This window comes from Geotrypetes seraphini, chromosome 5 (genome assembly GCF_902459505.1).
Source record: "Geotrypetes seraphini chromosome 5, aGeoSer1.1, whole genome shotgun sequence".
Lineage (NCBI taxonomy): Eukaryota > Metazoa > Chordata > Amphibia > Gymnophiona > Dermophiidae > Geotrypetes > Geotrypetes seraphini.
Window position 1 is genome coordinate 130123236 of NC_047088.1, and position 20356 is coordinate 130143591.

At 44.3% G+C, this 20356-nt stretch overlaps 1 protein-coding gene across 1 annotated transcript in view; it reads left to right on the forward strand.

Moving 5' to 3' along the window:
- Nucleotides 1-20356, forward strand: part of RAMP1 (receptor activity modifying protein 1) — a 271860-nt gene that overhangs the window by 186084 nt on the left and 65420 nt on the right. Inside the window, exon 2 of the mRNA XM_033945648.1 lies at nucleotides 8042-8180. Within this exon, the coding sequence (XP_033801539.1) occupies nucleotides 8042-8180 (139 nt within the window). The remainder of the gene's footprint in view (nucleotides 1-8041; nucleotides 8181-20356) is intronic.

Here is a 20356-nt window from a genome sequence, read left to right on the forward strand (position 1 = left end):
GACTAAGTATATCTAGTCGATGAATTCGCCTATCTCCTGAAATCTCCTCCCTCTTTGTACTACCTTTATCTCAACAGCTCTCAAGGATATAAAATCATGATTTTTTTCACTACAGTGAGAAAGACCCTCAGTCACAAGGGGACACCCGCTCAAACTCAGAGGAGGGAAATTTAATGGTGACACCAGGAAGTATTTCTTCATAGAAAGAATAGTAGATCACTGGAACAAGCTTCCAGTGCAGGTGATCAAGGCCACCAGCGTGCTTGACTGATTGAAGTTTGATTTTAGAACTACACCACTTTTATCTATTTGTGGTAATGGCACTTTTTTTTGCCTGGTATAACATTTGCAGGTTTTCAATTGAATAAATGAGGAAATATTTTATATTTCTTCCAGATATTAACTAGTGAGGGTAATTTACCAACATTATCACAGTTACATACTGTTTATAATTTGGTCTAAATTGGATATATAGAGTTCCTTTTACTAAGGTGCGCTAGTGTTTTTAGCGCACACACAAGATTAGCGCACACTATAGTGTGCGCTAGCCGAAAAATTACCACCTGCTTAAAAGGAGGCAGTAGCGGCTAGCACGTGCGGCAATTTATCATGCGCTATTCCGCGCGTTAAGGCCCTAACGCACCTTTGTAAAAGGAGCCCATATTCTTACATGCAGTTGAGGTATTTTGTGAATTCCTTACCTTCATTGTCACTAAATTACATTACATTACATTACATTACATTACATCAGGGATTTCTATTCCGCCATTACCTTGCGGTTCAAGGCGGATTACAAAAGGTTAATTTAAAAAAGACATAATTACAATGATTAGCTAGAGAGGTAAGTTGTAGATCTTAAGAGCATTTAGAGGTCGTGTTGTTATTGCTGTTTCAGGAATTTCTTGAAAAGTGTGGTTTTTATTTCTTTTCTGAACGTCCTATAGTCTGGGGTGGTCATCAGAAGGTTGGAGATCTGGTTGTCCAGTCTTGCGGCTTGAGTGGCTAGGAGGCCGTCGTGTAGTTTTGTTCTTTTTACTTCTTTGATTGGGGGGGGTATGAATGGGGAGTGCGTTTTTCTGTGTCTGGTACTGGGTGCTTGGATGAGGCGATTGTTCAGGTATGATGGGCTGTCTCCGTGTAGGGTTTTAAATAATATGCAGTAGAATTTGAATTGGATTCTTTCTTGGATTGGGAGCCAGTGTGAGTTGATGAAGGCTTCAGTGATGTGGTCATGTTTTTTCAATGAGTAGATGAGTCTCAAAGCTGTATTTTGGATTGTTTGGAGTTGTCTTATCGTGGTTGCAGGACATGGAAGGAAGAGTATGTTACAGTAGTCCAATATACCTAGTATTAGGGATTGTACTATAAGTTGGAATTGTGTTCTTTCAAAGAATTTTCGGACTTGTCTCAGGTTTCTCATGATTGCGAATGATTTTTGAATTGTTTTATTTATTTGCGGTTGCATTGTGCAGCATCTGTCTATGGTCATGCCTAGTAGTTTTATGGTGGTTTGGATGGGATATTTGGTTGCGTTTATGTCTAGGATGGTTGTGGTTTGGATCTTGTCATTTTCTAGGAGGATGAATTTGGTTTTGTCTTGGTTGAGTTTAAGTTTTTGATTTTCCATCCAGGTTGTGACTGCTTCAAGTGTTTGGTGAAGTTTGTCTGTCATGGTAGGTTTAGAGTGATCGTATGGGACGAGGATGGTGATGTCATCCGCATAACTATAGGAGGTTATGCCTAGATTATCCAGATGCGTTCCTAGAGAAGCAGTGTAGAGATTGAAGAGGGTAGGGGATAGTGGAGATCCTTGTGGTACGCCGCAGGGGTTTGACCAGGATTCTGACTTTTCTTTGTTTGATTTTACACTGTAGGTTCTGAGTTTTAGGAATCCTTCAAACCAGGAGTATACTTTGTCTGAGATGCCTATTGCATCTAAGATCTGTAGAAGGATGTTGTGGTCTACTAGGTCGAATGCCGCCGATAGGTCCAGTTGTATGAGTAGCATTTTTTTCCCTGTACTAAGTTGTTGTCTGACGGTGTCCATAAGGGAGCCTAGTAGTGTCTCTGTGCTGAAGTTTGTTCTGAAGCCTGATTGCATGGGGTGGAGTAGGTTATGGTCCTCTATGTAATTGGTGAGGAGTTTGGCTACTAGGCCTTCTATAATTTTGACATATAGCGGAATTGAGGCTATAGGTCTAAAGTTAGATGGGAGGTTTTGTGGTGCTTTTGGGTCTTTTTGGATTGGGGTGATGACAATTTCGCTGAGGTCAGCAGGGAATGTGCCTTCTGTGAGCGTGAATTGGATCCATTGTAGAGTTATGGTGCGGAATTTTACACTAGAGGTGGTAAGGAGATATGAGGGGCAATGGTTGAGGTCACAGGAGGCATGGCTGTATTTTTTGTAGAATTTGTTGAATTCTGACCATTGTATGTTAGGGAATTGAGTCCAAATTCTGTCTGCTGCGATTGCCTCTTTTCCTGTAGGGTGGATTGTGATTGGATTTTGATGGGATGGGTTAAGGATGAGTGTGGCTCTGGTGTTGGTGATTTTGTTCTTGAAGTGTTCTGCTAAGAGGGTGGGTGATGGTGGAGGTGTGTTCGTGGTGGTAGTGTATGGTTTGGTGTCTGTTAATTCTTTCAGGATTTGGAATATTTTTTTGGAATCTTGGGTTTCCGTGCCTATGAGATTAGTATAGTAGCTTTTCCTCTTATCTTTTAGTAGATTTTTGTATTGTTTGTTGATTTTTTTCCAGTCGGTTTTTGTTTGATCTTGGTTCTTTTTTCTCCATTTTCTTTCTAATCTTCTACACTGTCTTTTGAGTTGGAGTAATTCATTATCAAACCATTGGTCTGATTTCCTGCTGGTTCTGGTTTTGGTTTGTAGGGGTGCCAGATCATCCAGGATGTTGGTGGATACATTTTTCCAGTGGGAGATGAAGTTTTTTGGGTCGCAGTCTTGGATAGTTTCGTCTACATTTGACCAGAAAATGGTTGGGTCGATATGTTTGCGTGAGGTATATGTGGTTTTTTTTGATTGAGGTGTGTGTTTGGTTTTGGTCCAATTGATGTTGAAGTTATAAATGTAGTGGTCTGACCATAGGGATGGGGACCATGTTCCGTTAGGAGTTTGGATTGCTGGATTGGATGGTTGGTGAGACATGAAGGCAGCAATGTCCAGTTGATGACCTTTTTCATGAGTGGTTTGTGGGTTTAGGATCTGGAAGGATAAGGCATTGAGGAAGGATAGACAGTTATTTGCTGGTGTGGAGGTTGTGTCTTCTAGGTGTAGGTTTAGGTCTCCTAGGATGAGGTTATATTCAGCTGTTAGTGAGTTTAGGTAGATGAAGTTTTCAAATTCAGGTCTCACTGTGGTCCAGTTTCCTGGTGTTATGTAGCAGAGCAAGCAGTTTAGAGAGTTTTTTAGTGTTGGGTTTGTGAGTTGACACGCTAGGAAATCCATTTGTGGAGTGGATGTTTTCTCAAGAATGTTTAGAGTTAGGGAGTTCTTGAATATTATTGCTAGTCCTCCTCCTCTTTTTTTCTCTCTGCAGGTTACTGTTATTTTGTATCCTGGCGGGCATACTTCTTTTATTCTAGGGTCTGTGTCTGAGGTTAACCAGGTTTCAGTGAGGAATAGGCAGTCAAGTTTTTCTGTTTTTATCCAATTTTTTATGTTTTCTGTTTTGGGTCCTAGAGATCTGATGTTAACATAGGCACAAGTAAGGGAGGTCGTGTTGGTCTGGGGAATGTAAGTTGTTTCCGGGTATATGAGTGTTGTGGGAGTTGGATGAGATTTTGTTTTCGGAGGTGTTGATCTTCTTCTCCAGATTACATTGATGGGGTGTTGAGTGCTGGTGTGGTGGCTCGGGTTTCTTGATGTGAGTATTCTTCTGTTGGGAATTTGGAAGTTGGTTGTACTGGCGGTTGGGGAATTTGGAAGTTGGTTGTACTGGCGGTTGGGGTTGTGGTGGGTAAGTTGTTTGCTGTTGTTTTCCAGCTAGAGATGAGGAGGATTATCAGGAGGGTGGCTAGTTTGTGTGTATGCAGGGAGAGCTTCATGTTTGATGTCTGGTTCGGAGTGTTCGGAGTGTTAGGTAGAGTGAATGGTTCTCTCTTAGAGTCCTGGTTGGATGAGGGGGAGGAGCGGGGATCTTTCGCTCCTTACCTTATAATGGAAGTCGGCAGGAGGTCTGGTGGAGTGGTCTCTGGGGCTTTGGTGTTCCCGTTTCCAAGGTCCGCTGGTGCTCCTCTCAGGTGCTCCTCTCAGGTGCTCCTCTCAGGTGCTCCACGAAGGCGCTCACTAAGGCGCAGGCGCCTTTGTCGTGCGCCTTCGTCGGCACGCCGAACAGCGGCGCGCTGTTGGCGCTGTGTCTTTTTATGTAAGTTGTCCTCCTGCGGGATCGGGGGGGCGGAGCAGGGCTCCCACGCCGGCCCGGTCGTGCTGGAAAAAGGCGAGTGCTGGCGCTGTGTCTTTTTATGTAAGTTGTCCTCCTGCGGGATCGGGGGGGCGGAGCAGGGCTCTCACGCCGGCCCGGTCGTGCTGGAAAATGGCGAGTGCTGGTGCTGTGTCTTTTTATGTAAGTTGTCCTCCTGCGGGATCGGGGGGGCGGAGCAGGGCTCTCACGCCGGCCCGGTCGTGCTGGGATATGGCGAGTGCTGGCGCTGTGTCTTTTTATGTAAGTTGTCCTCCTGCGGGATCGGGGGGGTGGAGCAGGGCTCCCACGCCGGCCCGGTCGTGCTGGAAAATGGCGAGTGCTGGCGCTGTGTCTTTTTATGTAAGTTGTCCTCCTGCGGGATCGGGGGGGCGGAGCAGGGCTCCCACGCCGGCCCGGTCGTGCTGGAAAATGGCGAGTGCTGGCGCTGTGTCTTTTTATGTAAGTTGTCCTCCTGCGGGATCGGGGGGGCGGAGCAGGGCTCCCACGCCGGCCCGGTCGTTCTGGAGACTGGCAGAGGCAGCCGGGTTGAGAATTGAGGAGCAGCACCCGAAGGCAGAGGGCTGCTCCCGAAGAAATCAGTTGAATTTGGCAGGGGCTTCGGGAGGCGGAGCTGGGCTCCCACGCGGCCCGAAGTACCTTCCTGCGGCAGGAGAAGCAGTTTTTTTCGTTGGGGCAGCTCCCGTATATGATTCTCTTTCAGAATTATATTGGTTAGATGCCCAGTTGATTGTGCCCCATAAATATTTTAGACATTCATTAGCAAATGTGGGAAATTGATTGGCATTGCAATAGTTATAACATATTTTGGATTTTTGATGTTAGATATCCTAGTCCAAGAGGCCTAAAAGGCTTTCTTCAAGGAACAATTTTATCAGGTTTGAAAGTCATACTTTATCTTTGGATAGGACCTTTAAGACCAACATATAGTCATTAGCATTCTAGAATGTTACACATTTTAACAATGGAAAGTATGCAATTATCAGAATGTGACACTAGTCAGGGAAGACAACTTTTTACTATTTGGCAACCATATTTAGATACATTGACATCACATACTCGCAGCCGTATATTATTTAATATGTAATTACAGTTCTAAAATGGGGGAAAAGGGCAGGGATTTGAGTGTATTTGTATTTGTTTTTAATGATATGTTTATTGTATATTAACTATAAATTTTGTTTTTCTTGTATTTGAAATGATTTTTTTTTACTCTTTTGCTTATATTTGAAATTTAATAAATATGATTTACATTAAAGATTAGATTGTGTACTGTATATAGTGAAGACGTTTTTATTATTTGTGTATGTTATTGATGCTGAGACCAATGTTAGAGGGATATAATTTTAAAGTGGTAGTGCAGATGTTAGTATTGTCTAGATTACATTTTTGTAATTCTCTGTATCTGAGATTGGCAGTGACATACTTGCAAGGCCTTGCAAGAGATATATAATTCTGCAGTTAGATTGATTTTTTGGTGCAAGAAAAAAATGAACGTGTCCCTTTTACTACAGAAATTAGATTGGTAATCATTGAAATATAATAAGTTCTTGGTTTTAATATATCAGGTCAAGGAGGGCCTTAGTATTTAAAGATGTACAGCAATTTTATACTCCAGCATGACTTGTGTGCTTCACAGCTGAGAGAAAGCTTTCTGCACTAGCACATGTCCTCTTGTGATGGGCTGAAACAGCAGCCTGTGCTTTCTCTGTAGCTGGGCCTAGAGTGTGGAATGCATTGCCAAGTTATCTTTGGTTTTGCTCCTCATTATAGCAGTTCAGAAATTATCTAGTCAATGATGAAGGCAGGATAAAATCTTTTGACCAGCTATGTGAGGAATTTGTTCTTCCTCCTTCAGATGGCTTTGCCTATCTGCAGATCCATCATTATATCTCCTCTCTGCCTTGTAATCATCTTTCGACTTCCAATAGGGAGTTATTTTCTACGGCATTCACATTTGGCTCCCAACAGCTGGTACCCATTAAAATTTTACCATAGACATTTGAAAGACGAGTCCCCTTTGCTTGACTATATTAGATTACGGGATGCTTGGGCTCGTGATTTAAATGTGGAATAGTCTGAGGATGTGCTATTGACTGCTATAAAAAAGTTACTGATTTATGGCACATATACTGTATTTTGGGAACAACATTACAAATTAGTTCTCCAATTGTATATATCTCCACAGCGAGCTCATTTGGCGGGGCTTCGCCCAACTGCAGCTTGCCAGCGCTGTCACGCCTCTGACGCTGGTCTAGGTCACATGTTCTGGACTTGTCCTGCAGTACAAGCCTTTTGGGACTCTATTTTTCTTTTTGTTGACCGCATTTGGAACATTACTGTACAGCGCTCTGCTTTGGTGTTGTTGGGTGCCTCCCCACACTTTCATCCTCGTTGACCTGGGGCAGTAGCATTCCTTCGTTGGACTGTTTTGACAGCTATACAGTGTATCTTGTTTAAGTGCCGATTTATGGCGCTGTCGCCTGATTACGCTCCTCTCCTGGGAGCGCAAAGGTGTGCAAGATATTTCTTCTTTGCCTGGACGGGTCTTCCAGCGCACTTGGGAACCCTTTTGGTTTACTATGACACCGGTGGCCCGTAGCCGTCTGTTGAATTGTTAGCCTTGTTACCTATGTAACTCTGTTTTGTTTAATATCCTTTTGTCTATGATTCTTTGTTTTCTTTGTATGGAGTACCTCTTATGGTATATGTGTGAGGGGGCTGGGGGTGGGGTGGATTAGGGGGGGGGGTGGATTGCTTCTGGGAGAATTCCTGAGCTGATCTTGTTGTATTTTGTATATCTGTTTTTGGTTCTTCTGTGCTCAATAAAATATATTGAACAATAGCAGTTCAGAAAAATGCTTGAAAAGTATTTGTATATGCAGGTTCTCTTGGGATTGATCTACTGTATATTAGTTGCTCTCGATTTTACTGTATAATGTTTGTGATTATGTGTTTTAAATCTGTATGTACATTTTTATATTGGTAACTGCCTAGTGATATGCAGGTTAATTTTTTTAAATAAATAATAACCACTAGTAATATCCCTTCCCTCAGATTTAGGATAAGTGAGGACTGAATATATACTAAGAAACCAATCAGCAGCAAAATGCCCTTACCAATACTCCAGGTCAAAAGAACATCAACTTTCCATTCTAGTCAATATATTTAGCAGCTGTAGATGTGGGCACATGCTTTTGGTGACAAATGAGCATCTGACACTTATAGAATACTGGTACATCATACATATGTACATTCTGAATCTTCCCAGTGTTTGCCCATTTTCTACTCCCCAAATGCCCCTTTTGATAGCATGTACTTGTGTTCATGTGTGCATATACTCTTCTTTATAAAATGATGTGTAGTGTGATCCCTCATTCAAAGTACACAATCACTTGGTACTTTTCTCTAATTGAACTACCTCTATAGTACCACAGATATTTCAGGGATAAGGAATTTACAGGTTTAGTGGCTACCACTAAATATATAAACCCCTTTGAATATCTGGTCCTATCATTTTATTTGTGGCAGTTTCCATTAAGGATGTTTTTCTGAGTCCTAATAGTTTTAAAATAAATCCTTCCTTTCTTTTTCTTCTATTTCAGTCCATCATTTAATTGTTGTTGTTACATGCAATGAGCCCATCTATGTGCATCTTATTGAGGAGCTCTGCCTCAGCAAGTTCAAGTTTGATATGGAAGGGATAGGGCAAAAATTCTGGTGTGACTGGAAGAAGACAGAGGGGTAAGTTTACATGCATTAATTTTTTTTGCAATTATTTGACAAAGTGTACAGTTTGCTTTAGATCATTTGGCACATTTGAAGGACTAAAGTATGTTCTTTCCAAAAATAGTTTGCCGACCTAGGGGCAAATTCTATAAACAGTGTCCCGATTTTAGGCAACCTACTGCTGTCGAACCACCAATCGTGACGCACATAAAAAAAAAAAAATCTGACTTTAACAGAAAGGGTTTAAAGCTGTGTGTATGGATTATTTTTTGTGAGTATATTCCAATATTTGTTTTTGTATTTTTCTTTATAAACCATGTAAGCTTTGTATAAGAATGTAACTTTTTAGTTATATGAATGTAATTTTTAGGAATGCTTTTGTGAGACGCCCCCATATGAAGGTATAGAAGCAAGCCTTATACGGAATCAAATATTATCCCAGGACAAGCAGGCAGGTATTCTCACATGTGGGTGACGTCATCGGACCCCGGATGCGGACGCCTCACAAGCAGACTTGCTTGAAGAAACTCGAAGTTTCGAGTCACCCGCACCGCGCATGCGCGAGTGCCTTCCTGCCCAGGGTAGGGTGTGTCTATTCAGTTCTCAGTTTTCTGCGGAGCTGAGAAATCCATCTTTGACTCTCAGCATTTAACTTTGTTACTTTGTGCCTTCTCTGAACCGCGGTTTGTATTTTTTCCCTCTCGAATCACTGTTTTTATTTTATTTCTTTTATTTTTAGTTAAAAAAAATAAATAAATTTTTCCTCTTCCGTCCGTTTTTCGGGACAGGCCGCAGCCTGAGTGCTTCAATCTTGTGGCGGTTATTTTTCCTTTTATGTCCCAGCCTGCTAAGGGCTTCAAGAAGTGTAGCATGTTCCAGCGCGCGATCTCTCTTACGGACCCACACCATCGCTGTCTTAAGTGTCTTGGGCCGAAACATAATCCTAGGTCGTGCCTGTCTTGCCAAATGCTTCAGCCTCATGCTTTCAATCATCGTTGTATTTTGGTGGACAAGCTCTTCGAGATGGAATCTTCTACTGATCCCTCGACTTCGAAGACGTCTTCGGCCTCGACTCTTACCGAGGTTCCTCCTGCTCCTACTGCTTCCACCTCGAGCCTCATCAGACCTTCATCATTTGCAGCGGCTCTTTCTTCGATGACTTCTGCTGCATCTTCCCCTGTTTCCTCAGGTCAGATAGCTCAGCAGTCGGTTCCACCGGTAGTGATTACAGTGCCTAAGACTCCCAAGTCGAAGTACACTCACACTACCTCAAAGGAACCTCCAGCCAAAAAAGTGGTCCGGTTTCAGACGCAGATCCATCCTTGCCGGCTTCTTTCCAGACCATGTTAGAGAAGCAGTTTATTCAGTTCCTTACAAATATGGGACCAAAACTGCTTACTCTTATCCAGCCTGGGCATTCAGCAGACTCCTGCGAGGTCGAGCCACTTCCTTTGCCTCAGTCTGACCTTCCACACTCTTTGCAGGGAGCAGAGTCTCTGCAAGTGTCTGGTCTGGTATCCAAGCACGTGAAGCAAGGAGCAGATTCTTTGCGAGTGCCTCGACAGGAATCCTCACACTCTATACAAGGAGCAGAGTCTTTGAGAGTGCATCAAGGTTCCTCCATCAAGCCTCTGGAGCTTCAATCTACGGCCGCCAGTCCTATCCATTTTTTGATAGCATAGAAACATAGAAATAGACGGCAGATAAGGGCCACGGCCCATCTGTCTTCCCACCCCAATGACCCTCCCCTACCTTTCTCTGTGAATAGATCCCACGTGTCTATCCCATTTGGCCTTAAAATCAGGCATGCTGCTGGCCTCAATAACCTGCTTCAGTCTCCAAGGCGAAGTCTCCTCGATCCTCGAGATCTGCTTCCAGGCACAGTTCTCACCGACGATCGAGGCCTTCATCGAGACATCCTTCCAGGCATAGTAGTTCTTCTAAAGAATGACCTTCTTCAATTAAGCCGACTTCGACTACACCACCGACTCCTCGTTCGAGGTCTCCAATGCCGGACCTCGAGGATATCCCGGTTTCGATTGCCTCGTCCAAGTCACCATGTTCCTTTGATGCCTTTTTTCCTGCCGAGGCTTCATCTTCGACTCAAGCTGCTTCGATGTCCTCGAGTCCTTCTCGAAGCAAAGCATTGGCGGATCAGCTATCTTTCTCATCTTTCCTTCGTCAGATGGCTGTGGACTTGTATCTTCAATTAGACACTTGCTCTAAATACTGTAAAGAGTATCTCGAAGTCATGCATCTCCCTCAACCTCCGGCAGAGTCACTTAAGCTTCCTCTCTTCATAAGCTTTTGAATCAGACCTTTGGTCAATGCCTGGAAATACCTTATACCATAACAGCTGTTCCAGGAAAGTTGGACTCTAGGTATAAAACTGTACATCACAAAGGCTTTGACAACTCGCAGTTATCTCATCAATCCCTGCTTGTCGAGTTCTCCTTGAAGAGGTCCCATCCTTCCAAGGTTTATGCCACCGTTTCTCCTGGCAGGGAGGGAAAAACTATGGACAAGTTTGAACGTCGCATCTATCAGAATGTTCTCTAAAGTCCTGAATTATAATTTCCATTTTATTACTTATTTTGAGTTCCTCATTTCTCTACTACCAAAGTTTTTTAATTATTTGGATGCTCAAATGCACTTTGAATTTCAAAAAGTCCTTGTTTCTTTGTCTCAACTCCATTTGCATCTCCTTCGAGTTGTCTGCCCAAGCAGCTGCTTGCTCTGTAGCTGTGCATCATCTTGCCTGGCTTCGTACCATTGACATGGACCCTAATCTTCAAGACCGCTTAGCTAATATTCCTTGTGAGGGCAATGACCTCTTTGATGAATCTATCGAGTCAGCCACCAAGAAATTGTCTGACCATGAAAAATCCTTTGCTTCTATTGTCAGACCCAAGCCAAAGCCAGCTCCTGCCAAACCTGCATGCCCTCTCTTATATATCAAAGGCGTTTTGCTCCGAAGCTGGCTCCTTATACTCACCCTCCTCTTAAGAAACAGCAGCCTCAGAAGCAACAAAATCCTCAACCTTCTGCTGCACCTAAAGCAACTCGGCCTTTTTGACTGTTTACAACAGAGCATAACCTCTACTGTTCTGACTCTGTCTCATTTTCCCCCTATAGGAGGTCATCTCCATCATTTTTACCTCCGATGGACGATAATTACATCCGACCTCTGGGTGCTTACCATCATCAGAGAAGGATACTCTCTTCATTTCACTCAGGCTCCACCAGAGTTTCCTCCAAGAGAGTATCCTTCCAATCCTTCCCAGACCGCCCTTCTTCTTCAGGAAGCTCAAGCTCTGCTTCGTCTCCATGCCATCGAACCAGTTCCCTTGGAACAGCAGAACAGGGGGTTTTACTCCCATTACTTCCTTGTTCTGAAGAAAATGGGCGATCTGCGACCCATTCTGGATCTCAGGGCTCTAAACAAATTTCTAGTCAAAGAAAAGTTTTGTATGTTGTCCCTGGCATCCCTTTATCCCCTTCTCGAGCAGAATGACTGGTTATGCTCTCTGGATCTCAAGGAGGCCTACACTCATATCCCCATTCACCCGGCCTCCCATCAATACCTCAGATTTCAGGTGGGGAATCTGCATTATCAATACAGAGTACTACCATTCGGCCTGGTCTCGTCTCCCAGAGTATTCACCAAGTGCCTGGTAGTAGTAGCAGCAGCTCTAAGGAATCATGGTCTTAAAGTGTTTCTCTACCTCGACGACTGGCTCATCAAAGATTCCACGTCTCAAGGGGTTATTGTAGCAACCCGACAGACTTCCTGGTTCTTACAAAGTTTGGGATTCGAGATCAATTTTCCCAAATCTCAACTTCAACTCTCACAAGCTCTACAATTCATTGGAGCTGTTCTGGACACTGTCCAACTCAGAGTATTCCTTCCACAACAATGTCTAGAAGCTCTTCTTCAACTCTGTCAAACTGTGTCTTCCCGCTCTTCCATCTCAATGAGACACATGATGGTACTTCTGGGTCACATGGCCTCTACAGTATACGTGACTCCTTTTGCCAGACTTCACCTCAGAATTCCTCAGTGGACCCTGGCATCTCAATTGGCGCAAGTTTACGACCCTCTTTCTCGACACATTTTAGTCATTTCTTCATTGAAGAAGTCTCTCCATTGGTGGATGCTCTCTTCCAATCTTTCCAGATGCTTGCTTTTTCAAACGCCCCCTCATCAGAAGTTCCTCACGACAGACTCTTCGACCTACGCTTGGGGCGCTCATCTCGATGGTCTCTGTACTCAAGGCCACTGAACCAGTACGGATCGTCAATGTCATATAAATCTGTTGGAACTCAGAGCAATTTTTAAGGCTCTCAACGCTTTTCAACATCTTCACGACCAGGTAGTCCTCATCCGGACAGACAACCAAGTCGCATGTATTATGTGAACAAACAGAGAGGAACGGGATCTGCCTCCCTTTGTCAAGAAGCTCTGAAGGTTTGGGATTGGGCAATCCATCACAACACCTTCCTCAAAGCTGTCTACATTCAAGGGGCGAAGAATTGCTTGGCGGACAACTTGAGTTGTCTTCTGCAACTTCACGAATGGACACTCCATTCCTCGCCTCTTCATCACATTTTTTCACAGTGGGGAACGCCTCAGATAGACTTCTTTGCGGCTCCCCACAACTACAAACTGCATCAGTTCTGCTCCAGGATATACTCTCCTCATCGCCTCGATGCAGATGCTTTTCTTCTGGAACGGACGAATCTCTTCCTATATGCATTCCCTCCATTTCCTCTCATTCTCAAGACTCTGGTAAAGTTGAAAAACGATCATACCACCATGATTCTAATTGCTCCTTGGTGGCCGAGACAACCTTGGTACTCCCTTCTACTTCAACTCAGCAGCAGGGAGCTTTACCTTCTACCAGTTTTTCCTTCTCTGCTTACACAGAGTCAAGGATCTCTGCTTCATCCCAACCTGCAGTCTCTACACCTGACAGTTTGGTACCTCTCAACATAATCCCTCTTCAGTTTTCTCAATCTGTAAGAGATGTTTTAGAAGCTTCTAGGAAGCCTACCACTAGACAAAGCTATCACCAAAAAATGGACTAGATTTTCTACGTGGTGTTGTTCTCATCATAAGGAGCCTCAGCATTCCTCCTTATCTTCTGTTTTGGACTACCTTTTGCACTTATCCCATTCTGGCCTCAAGTCTACATCTATCCGAGTCCATCTCAGTGCAATTGCGTCTTTCCATCAGCCTATTGACGGGAAACCCCTCTCTGCTCATCCAGTGGTTTCCAAATTCATGAAAGGACTCTTCAATGTCAAACCTCCTCTCAAACCGCCTCCTGTGGTTTGGGATCTCAATGTTGTCCTTACTCAACTGATGAAGCCTCCATTTGAACCAATTGATAAGGCTCATCTGAAGTACTCACTTGGAAAGTGGTACTTCTCATAGCCCTCACTTCTGCTCGACGAGTCAGTGAGCTGCTTTAGTTGCTGACCCACCATTCACGGTGTTCCATCATGACAAAGTGGTTCTTCGTTCTCATCCTAAATTCCTCCCTAAAGTGGTCTCGGAATTTCATCTCATTGTTCTTCCAGTGTTTTTTTCCAAAGCCTCATTCTCATCCTGGAGAATCAGCTCTTCATACTCTAGACTGTAAACGTGCTTTGGCCTTCTATTTGGAATGCATCAAACCACACAGAACTGCTCCTCAACTTTTTGTTTCCTTCGATCTAAATAAGTTGGGCCATCCTATTTCTAAGCGTACCATCTCCAACTGGATGGCGACATGTATCTCTCTGCTATGCCCAGGCTGGATTACCCCTTCACAGTAAAGTCACAGCCCATAAGGTTAGAGCTATGGCAGCTTCTGTAGCTTTCCTCAGATCTACACCTATTGAGGAAATTTGTAGAGCTGCTACTTGGTCCTCGGTTCATACCTTCACTTCTCACTATTATCTGGATATTTTCTCCAGACGGGATGGACAGTTTGGCCAAACAGTATTAAATTGCCAACACTCCCACCATCCCATTCTGGTTAGCTTGGAGGTCACCCACATGTGAAAATACCTGCCTGCTTGTCCTGGGATAAAGCACAGTTACTTACCGTAACAGGTGTTATCCAGGGACAGCAGGCAGCTATTCTCACAACCCACCCACCTCCCCTGGTTGGCTTCTCTGCTAGCTATCTGAACTGAGGAGATGCATCCTACGCTGGGCAGGAAGGCACTCGCGCATGCGCAGTGCGGGCGACTCGAAACTTCGAGTTTCTTCAAGCAAGTCTGCTTGTGAGGCGTCAGCATCCGGGCTCCGTCGATGACGTCACCCACATGTGAGAATAGCTGCCTGCTGTCCCTGGATAACACCTGTTACGGTAAGAAACTGTTCTTTTTTGACCAGTTAGATGTTAGTGAAGGGATGTCATCATGTAAGGTATATAGGAATGTACAAACAAGCATAGAGTTGAGTCCGTTGCCAGAAATGCCTTATTTTGCGCGTCTGAAATGACTCCTTGTACAAATTACTTTCTGAAAGTTGAATTATGATAAAGCTAATAAAAAATAACCGATTGGAAAAGATTTGTGCAATTATCATTATTCCTGGCAACTAAGGGCAGAGTTTGGTAAGTTACCCTGTTCAGTGTGGGTGTTGTTTCACCTGGAAATGGCCTTACACGAGCTCAGGTAGCCTAGGTGCCTCCCTAAACCTGTGATAGTCGCCTGAAATGTAGGCCAGAAAAATGCTGACCTACATTTCAAGCAGCTGCTGAGCTTATCGTGGCAAATGATCTCCCTGCCATGATAAGTTTAGTGACCGTGGCAACCCATCGCCCCCTCGCAATGACTACCGGCAGGAAGGATGCCAGAACTCCCTCACTCCCCTCCTGCTGGAACCTCCCCTCACCACTCCCCCACAAAGATTGCCGGCAGGAGGGATGCTTAGTTGCTCCTGCCGGAACTTCCCAACCCTCCCAAAGATTGGCTTGGGGGATGTGGGTGGGTTTCTAAGGGGTAGGGCTACCAGACATTCGAATTTCCCTGAACATGTCATCTTTTCAGAGGTCATGTCCGGGTTTCCGTATGGCTTTTCAAAACTCAGCACTTTGTCTGGGTTTTGAAAAGCAGATCGCATTGGGAGGGGCATCCACACAGGCATGGATGCAATGCAGTGACATTATTGTGTCGCATGCGCGAGTACCGTCCCTCCTGAAGCTGGGGCGTGGCTATGGGTCTGGATTTTACATACATAAAATCTGGTAACCCTACTAACGGGGCCTATGAGGTTGGTTTATAGTTATTAAATCTGTCATTAAGGGGTGGGAGTATCTTCAGGGGAGGAGGCTTTCAGAGGAGGAGGGAGATCCATGGAGCATTCTTCTATAGTTTATAGTTTATTATTTGTATTCCACTTTTAACCAAAGCAGATTACAAATATTACATACATAATTAAAACAGGAGCATTGGACCATGTATTAGTTACTCATGCTCCTGGGGACTAGAATATTGCAACCTGCAAGGCTGATTACATATTCTGTTATTCATTTGTTGCAGCAGTCACTAACCTTTGATACTGAATTACCACAGATTAGCGACTCCCCCAGTAAACTAAGCAGCAATAAAATGCCATATTTTACTGCTCTTTAGTGATTTTCCCCCTAAATCTTAACTGCCAAACTCCAGATCAGCTGTTCTTAACCTGTTCTGGGTCATCTCTATTATATGCAAATCTACCTCATGCATATTCATTACGGATATCTTGAAAACCCAACTTGCTGGGTGTCCCCCAGGACAGGTTTAAGAACCACTGCTCTAGATCATTCTTCAGCCTGGATGTCTCAATTCCCTTTACAGTGGGGATTTTAAAAAGTCAGTGAACACAGAGAATATACAGTATAGCAATTACAAAATTTTATATCACTAGAAACCTTATTTAATAGTTTTGCCTTCTTATGGGGGTAAGAAATTTAGCTTCTTAAGACCTGTGAATGGTGGATGCTTCTCAGGTAGATCATTTCTTTGTTTCTATTTTGAAATATACTTTATGCAGTAAGTTGAAATAATTAGTGAAGGGCACAGTTATTGCACTACATTCATAACATTCATAACACTACATTCATAACACTACATTATCATTCATGATTGCTATTTTAATTTGCATTGTGTGGAGAAAGGGACATATTAGTTAACATAGGACCTCTTTTACAAAGTCACAGTGGTACTCTAAGACAAATGCAATGTAGACCATAGAAATGGAATGGGCTGCATCACATTTGCCATGCATGAATTGCTACTGTTGCTTTGTAAAAGGCGTCCATCATTTTGATCGAAGTACAGCATATAGTTGTGTGATTCTCTGGATCAATGCTGTGATCAATATTGTTGTAATTGCTGTAAGTATCCTGTTTTATGCTTGGTACTCTTTAGAAAAGGGAGGGGAATCTGAAGAGACGTTGTAAGATTTGCAGCAATTTTTTTTTTTTTTTACAAAAGCTTCTTGCTCTTCTAAATTTGCAAACTTTGTCTCAAAACTTGGGATGGAGTCCTTGGGCTCTCCTACTGTGGATACTTGCCAGAAATGTGTAAATTTAGCACCTCAGGAGTGTCCTTGTACCAAGTGCTACATGGCACGGCCGGGAGAGGCAGCAGCAAAAAGCTTAGTCTCTCCCTTGGCTAAGCAGATGTTAAAATACTCAGCTAACCCTTTGGGGTGGCTTTACTTATTTTCGGGGTTGTTACACCTGAAAGTTCTTACGCAAGGCTACGGATCCTCCACAGCCCAAGAAGCACAAGGTTAAGTCATCACATGGCGAATCTACAGTATACCACAGGGTCCAGAGTCCTTCGCAGAATTTGATGATGATGATCAGCTTGGGAATCCCTTGTTATCCAGGGACGCTCTCCCCGTGGCGTGGGACTCGGGACAATATGCCAGATCGTTCTCTGGCTTTAGAACCTGGGGATGATTCCACGATTCTGCATTTAAGTCTGCTGCTTTGCCTGATCTCATTTCAGAAACTCTACAGGAGTTGAATTTAGTCACTCAACCGGCTTCTTCCTCTCTCCTTTATGGAGTATGAGCTCAATCTTCCGCTTTCCCTGGCATCCTGATTTGAGCATTCTGATCTCAGAGCAATGGTATTCTCCGGAAGGCACTCTCAAGAGCTATTTCCTGTTTGTACCTTATGCAGCAGGAGTGCCGGCAGCTTCTTGGTCAGCCTAAAGTGGATTCTTTGGTTGCACAGATGACTAAATGCACCTCACTTCCCAGTGAAGGTGGTATGATGCTTAAGGACATGCAGGACTGCTGTATGGATGTGGTTCTCAGGTGACTTTTTGAGACAGTGGCTTTGGGAGTGGCTTTGAAGCAATGGCTTTGGGATGCTCTAATTTTCATGGCTCCAGGCATTACTGCCCTTATTCAAGCTCCACGTCTCAAAGATTTCTACAGAATTACAGGCAGATGTTCTGAAGCTCCAGGCTATTCTGCCTTCTGTTCAGCTTCCTCTGCCAAAAAGGTGAAATGATGCCAGACCGAGGGAGGTTTCTCCAGATATTGGGGGCAGACTCTGTGTTCCTGCAGGCCTGGATGCGCATGTTGTCTAACCAGTGGTTTCTGGACATTATTCAGTCTGGCTGCAAGCTGGAATTTGCCCAGCCTCTGACAGATTGGTTTGTAGACTCTCCTGCGGGGCACTCAAATAAGGCAGTCAAAATGCAGGCCACTGTACAAAGATTATTGGATATTCAGGCCATAGAACTGGTGCTGTCCAAAGCCTCAGTCTTGGGTAGATACTCCTTATACTTTATTGTGCCAAAGAAAGGCTCAGACGATTGGATTGGAGACCAATCCTGGATCTTACGCACGTTAATGCAGCATTCAAAGTTCCATGCTTTTGCATGGAAACATAGTAGATGACAGCAGATAAAGACTCAAATGGTCCATCCAGTCTGCCCAACCTGATTCAATTTAAATTTTTTTTCTTTTTTTTTTTTGGTTTGAAACATTTTTATTGAGAAGCAAACAAACAACACAGCAAAATCAGCCAAACAAGAGTCATATACAAATACAAGGTAAAAAAGAATACAGTTCATTTCCCAGTCCCAGAGCATATCGGTAGGGGCTACAAAAAGAAAGTGACCAATGGAGACAGGGGAGGAAGAACTCCGCCCAAGCAAGGGATATAGCAAAAACCCAACCATGCCCCATGTACAAAGAATATCAAAATAGGGGAATGGGAAGAAAAGTAACACCATCTTTGAGTTTACTCCCATAATTTTATAAAAGTCCAACCCCAGACAAAACAAACTAACAGAAACCCCCTGCCTCTATTCCTCCATTCCCCCCACCCCTTCAGCGACTGGAGATAGGGTAGCAAAACAACCTCACAAGGGAGCAATCGCAGCAATGACCCGTTCCCACAAGGACCCATAAAGCTTAAGAGATCCCTCCACAAGGCCCCCAATGTTACGCAGCTCCCAATGTGCTAGCTCTCAGAGGGACCACTTCCATCCCACCAACTCCAGGGGTGCTGCATCCATCCACATGTGGAGCACTCCCCATTTGGCAGCAAGAATAGCAACATACATAAAGCACCAGTGATCTGCAGTCAGCCCCTGAGCCAAAAACTACGCATCATATCCCAAGACTAAAGTCCCATATGACAACTGGACTGACACCCCCCAGGATCTGTGCAATGAAATCCAGCTCTCCATTCCAGTAGATGCCCAGAATCGGACATTCAATGATCATGTGCAATAGAGTCCTGGGCATATGCCTACACTTTACACATTCCTCAGAATCCCAGAGGCCAGCTCTCACCCCCTGTGTCCGTGTAATATAGGTATGGTGGAGCAATTTGAATTGGAGCTCCTGCAATTGGGCATTGTATGCCCCTCGAGCTATAGTAGAGAAGCAGGTTTTGAGCATCCCAGGGGTAATCTCCTCCCCCATTTCCAATGACCATCTAGAGGCCATGGTAGGCAGCTGGGTATCCTCCCGCTCTGCTCTTGCCATCCCATACCAAAAAGATAGAGTTAAGAGAAAAGGGAAGAGACAGGGAAATCTGATCCATCTTCAAAAAATGACCACCCCTGGTTAGCGTTGAATATTATCCAAATAATAGTGTCTCAACTGTAGGTATGCAAAAAAGGGCATAAGGGCAAGTCCCAGGTGGTGCGGAGTGCACCATATGAAGGAAAGGAAGATGTTGTCGGGGGCTCCACCTCTGATACATGGCCCAAGCAGAGATGGGTTCCAAACCGGTCCCCAATGTCCTTAGGAGCTCCCACTCCTGGTGGAATCAGGGCTCTATCCAAGATTCCAAAAAGGCCAATTACCCTGCCCTTTACCAATCCAGTGCCGCCACCAAGTCAGCGCCTTCCTTAAAGGGGTGAGCCAGACCGAGTTGAATCCGAGGCATGGATGCCACCACCGTGGACAAACCAGGCATGCCAGCGCCGCATAAGGGGCCATCCAAGAGTCAAAGAGTCCTGCGGGGGAGAACCTATACTCGCCTGTATAAAGCTCATGGATCCATCTCATAAGGGCTGCAACATTATATAAACGAAGGTCTGGCAGGGCCAATCCTCCCCCCATCTTGACTCTGTGTAAGCTTCCACCAGCCTATGCGTGCTCTCCTATGGTGCCAGATAAAAGAGCCAATGAAAGATCTATAAGAGCGTTCACCGCACCGCGAAGCCAAAGAGAAATCATCTATAAAGGATAAAGGAGCTTGGGGAGCAGAACCATTTTCACAAGAGCAATTCTACCAGACAGAGATAGGGGCAAGTCCCCCCACCAAGAACAATAGTCTTGCAACATCTTCAGTTTATCAGAGATATTACAGCGATAGACAGTAGTCCAATCCACACTAAGAAAAATGCCCAAATACCTGCGTTACCCCCCTCCACAGCGAAACGGAAAAACTGTGTTATGACGCGATACATACGAAGAAGAGACAGGCATGGCCTCAGATTTACCAAAATTGATGTAGAGACCTGAGAAGGCCCCAAATTCCCCGATAAGAGTAGTCAAGCGAGGAATCATCTCCTGCACATTGCTCACAAACAATAGCATATCGTCAGCAAAGAGTGTAATTTTGCATTCCTCAGCACCCACCCGGATGTCCGTGATGTCCGGGCTTGTCCGAATTTTGTGAGCCAGGGACTCCAAGGATAAAATAAACAGAAGTGGGGAAAGGCGGCAT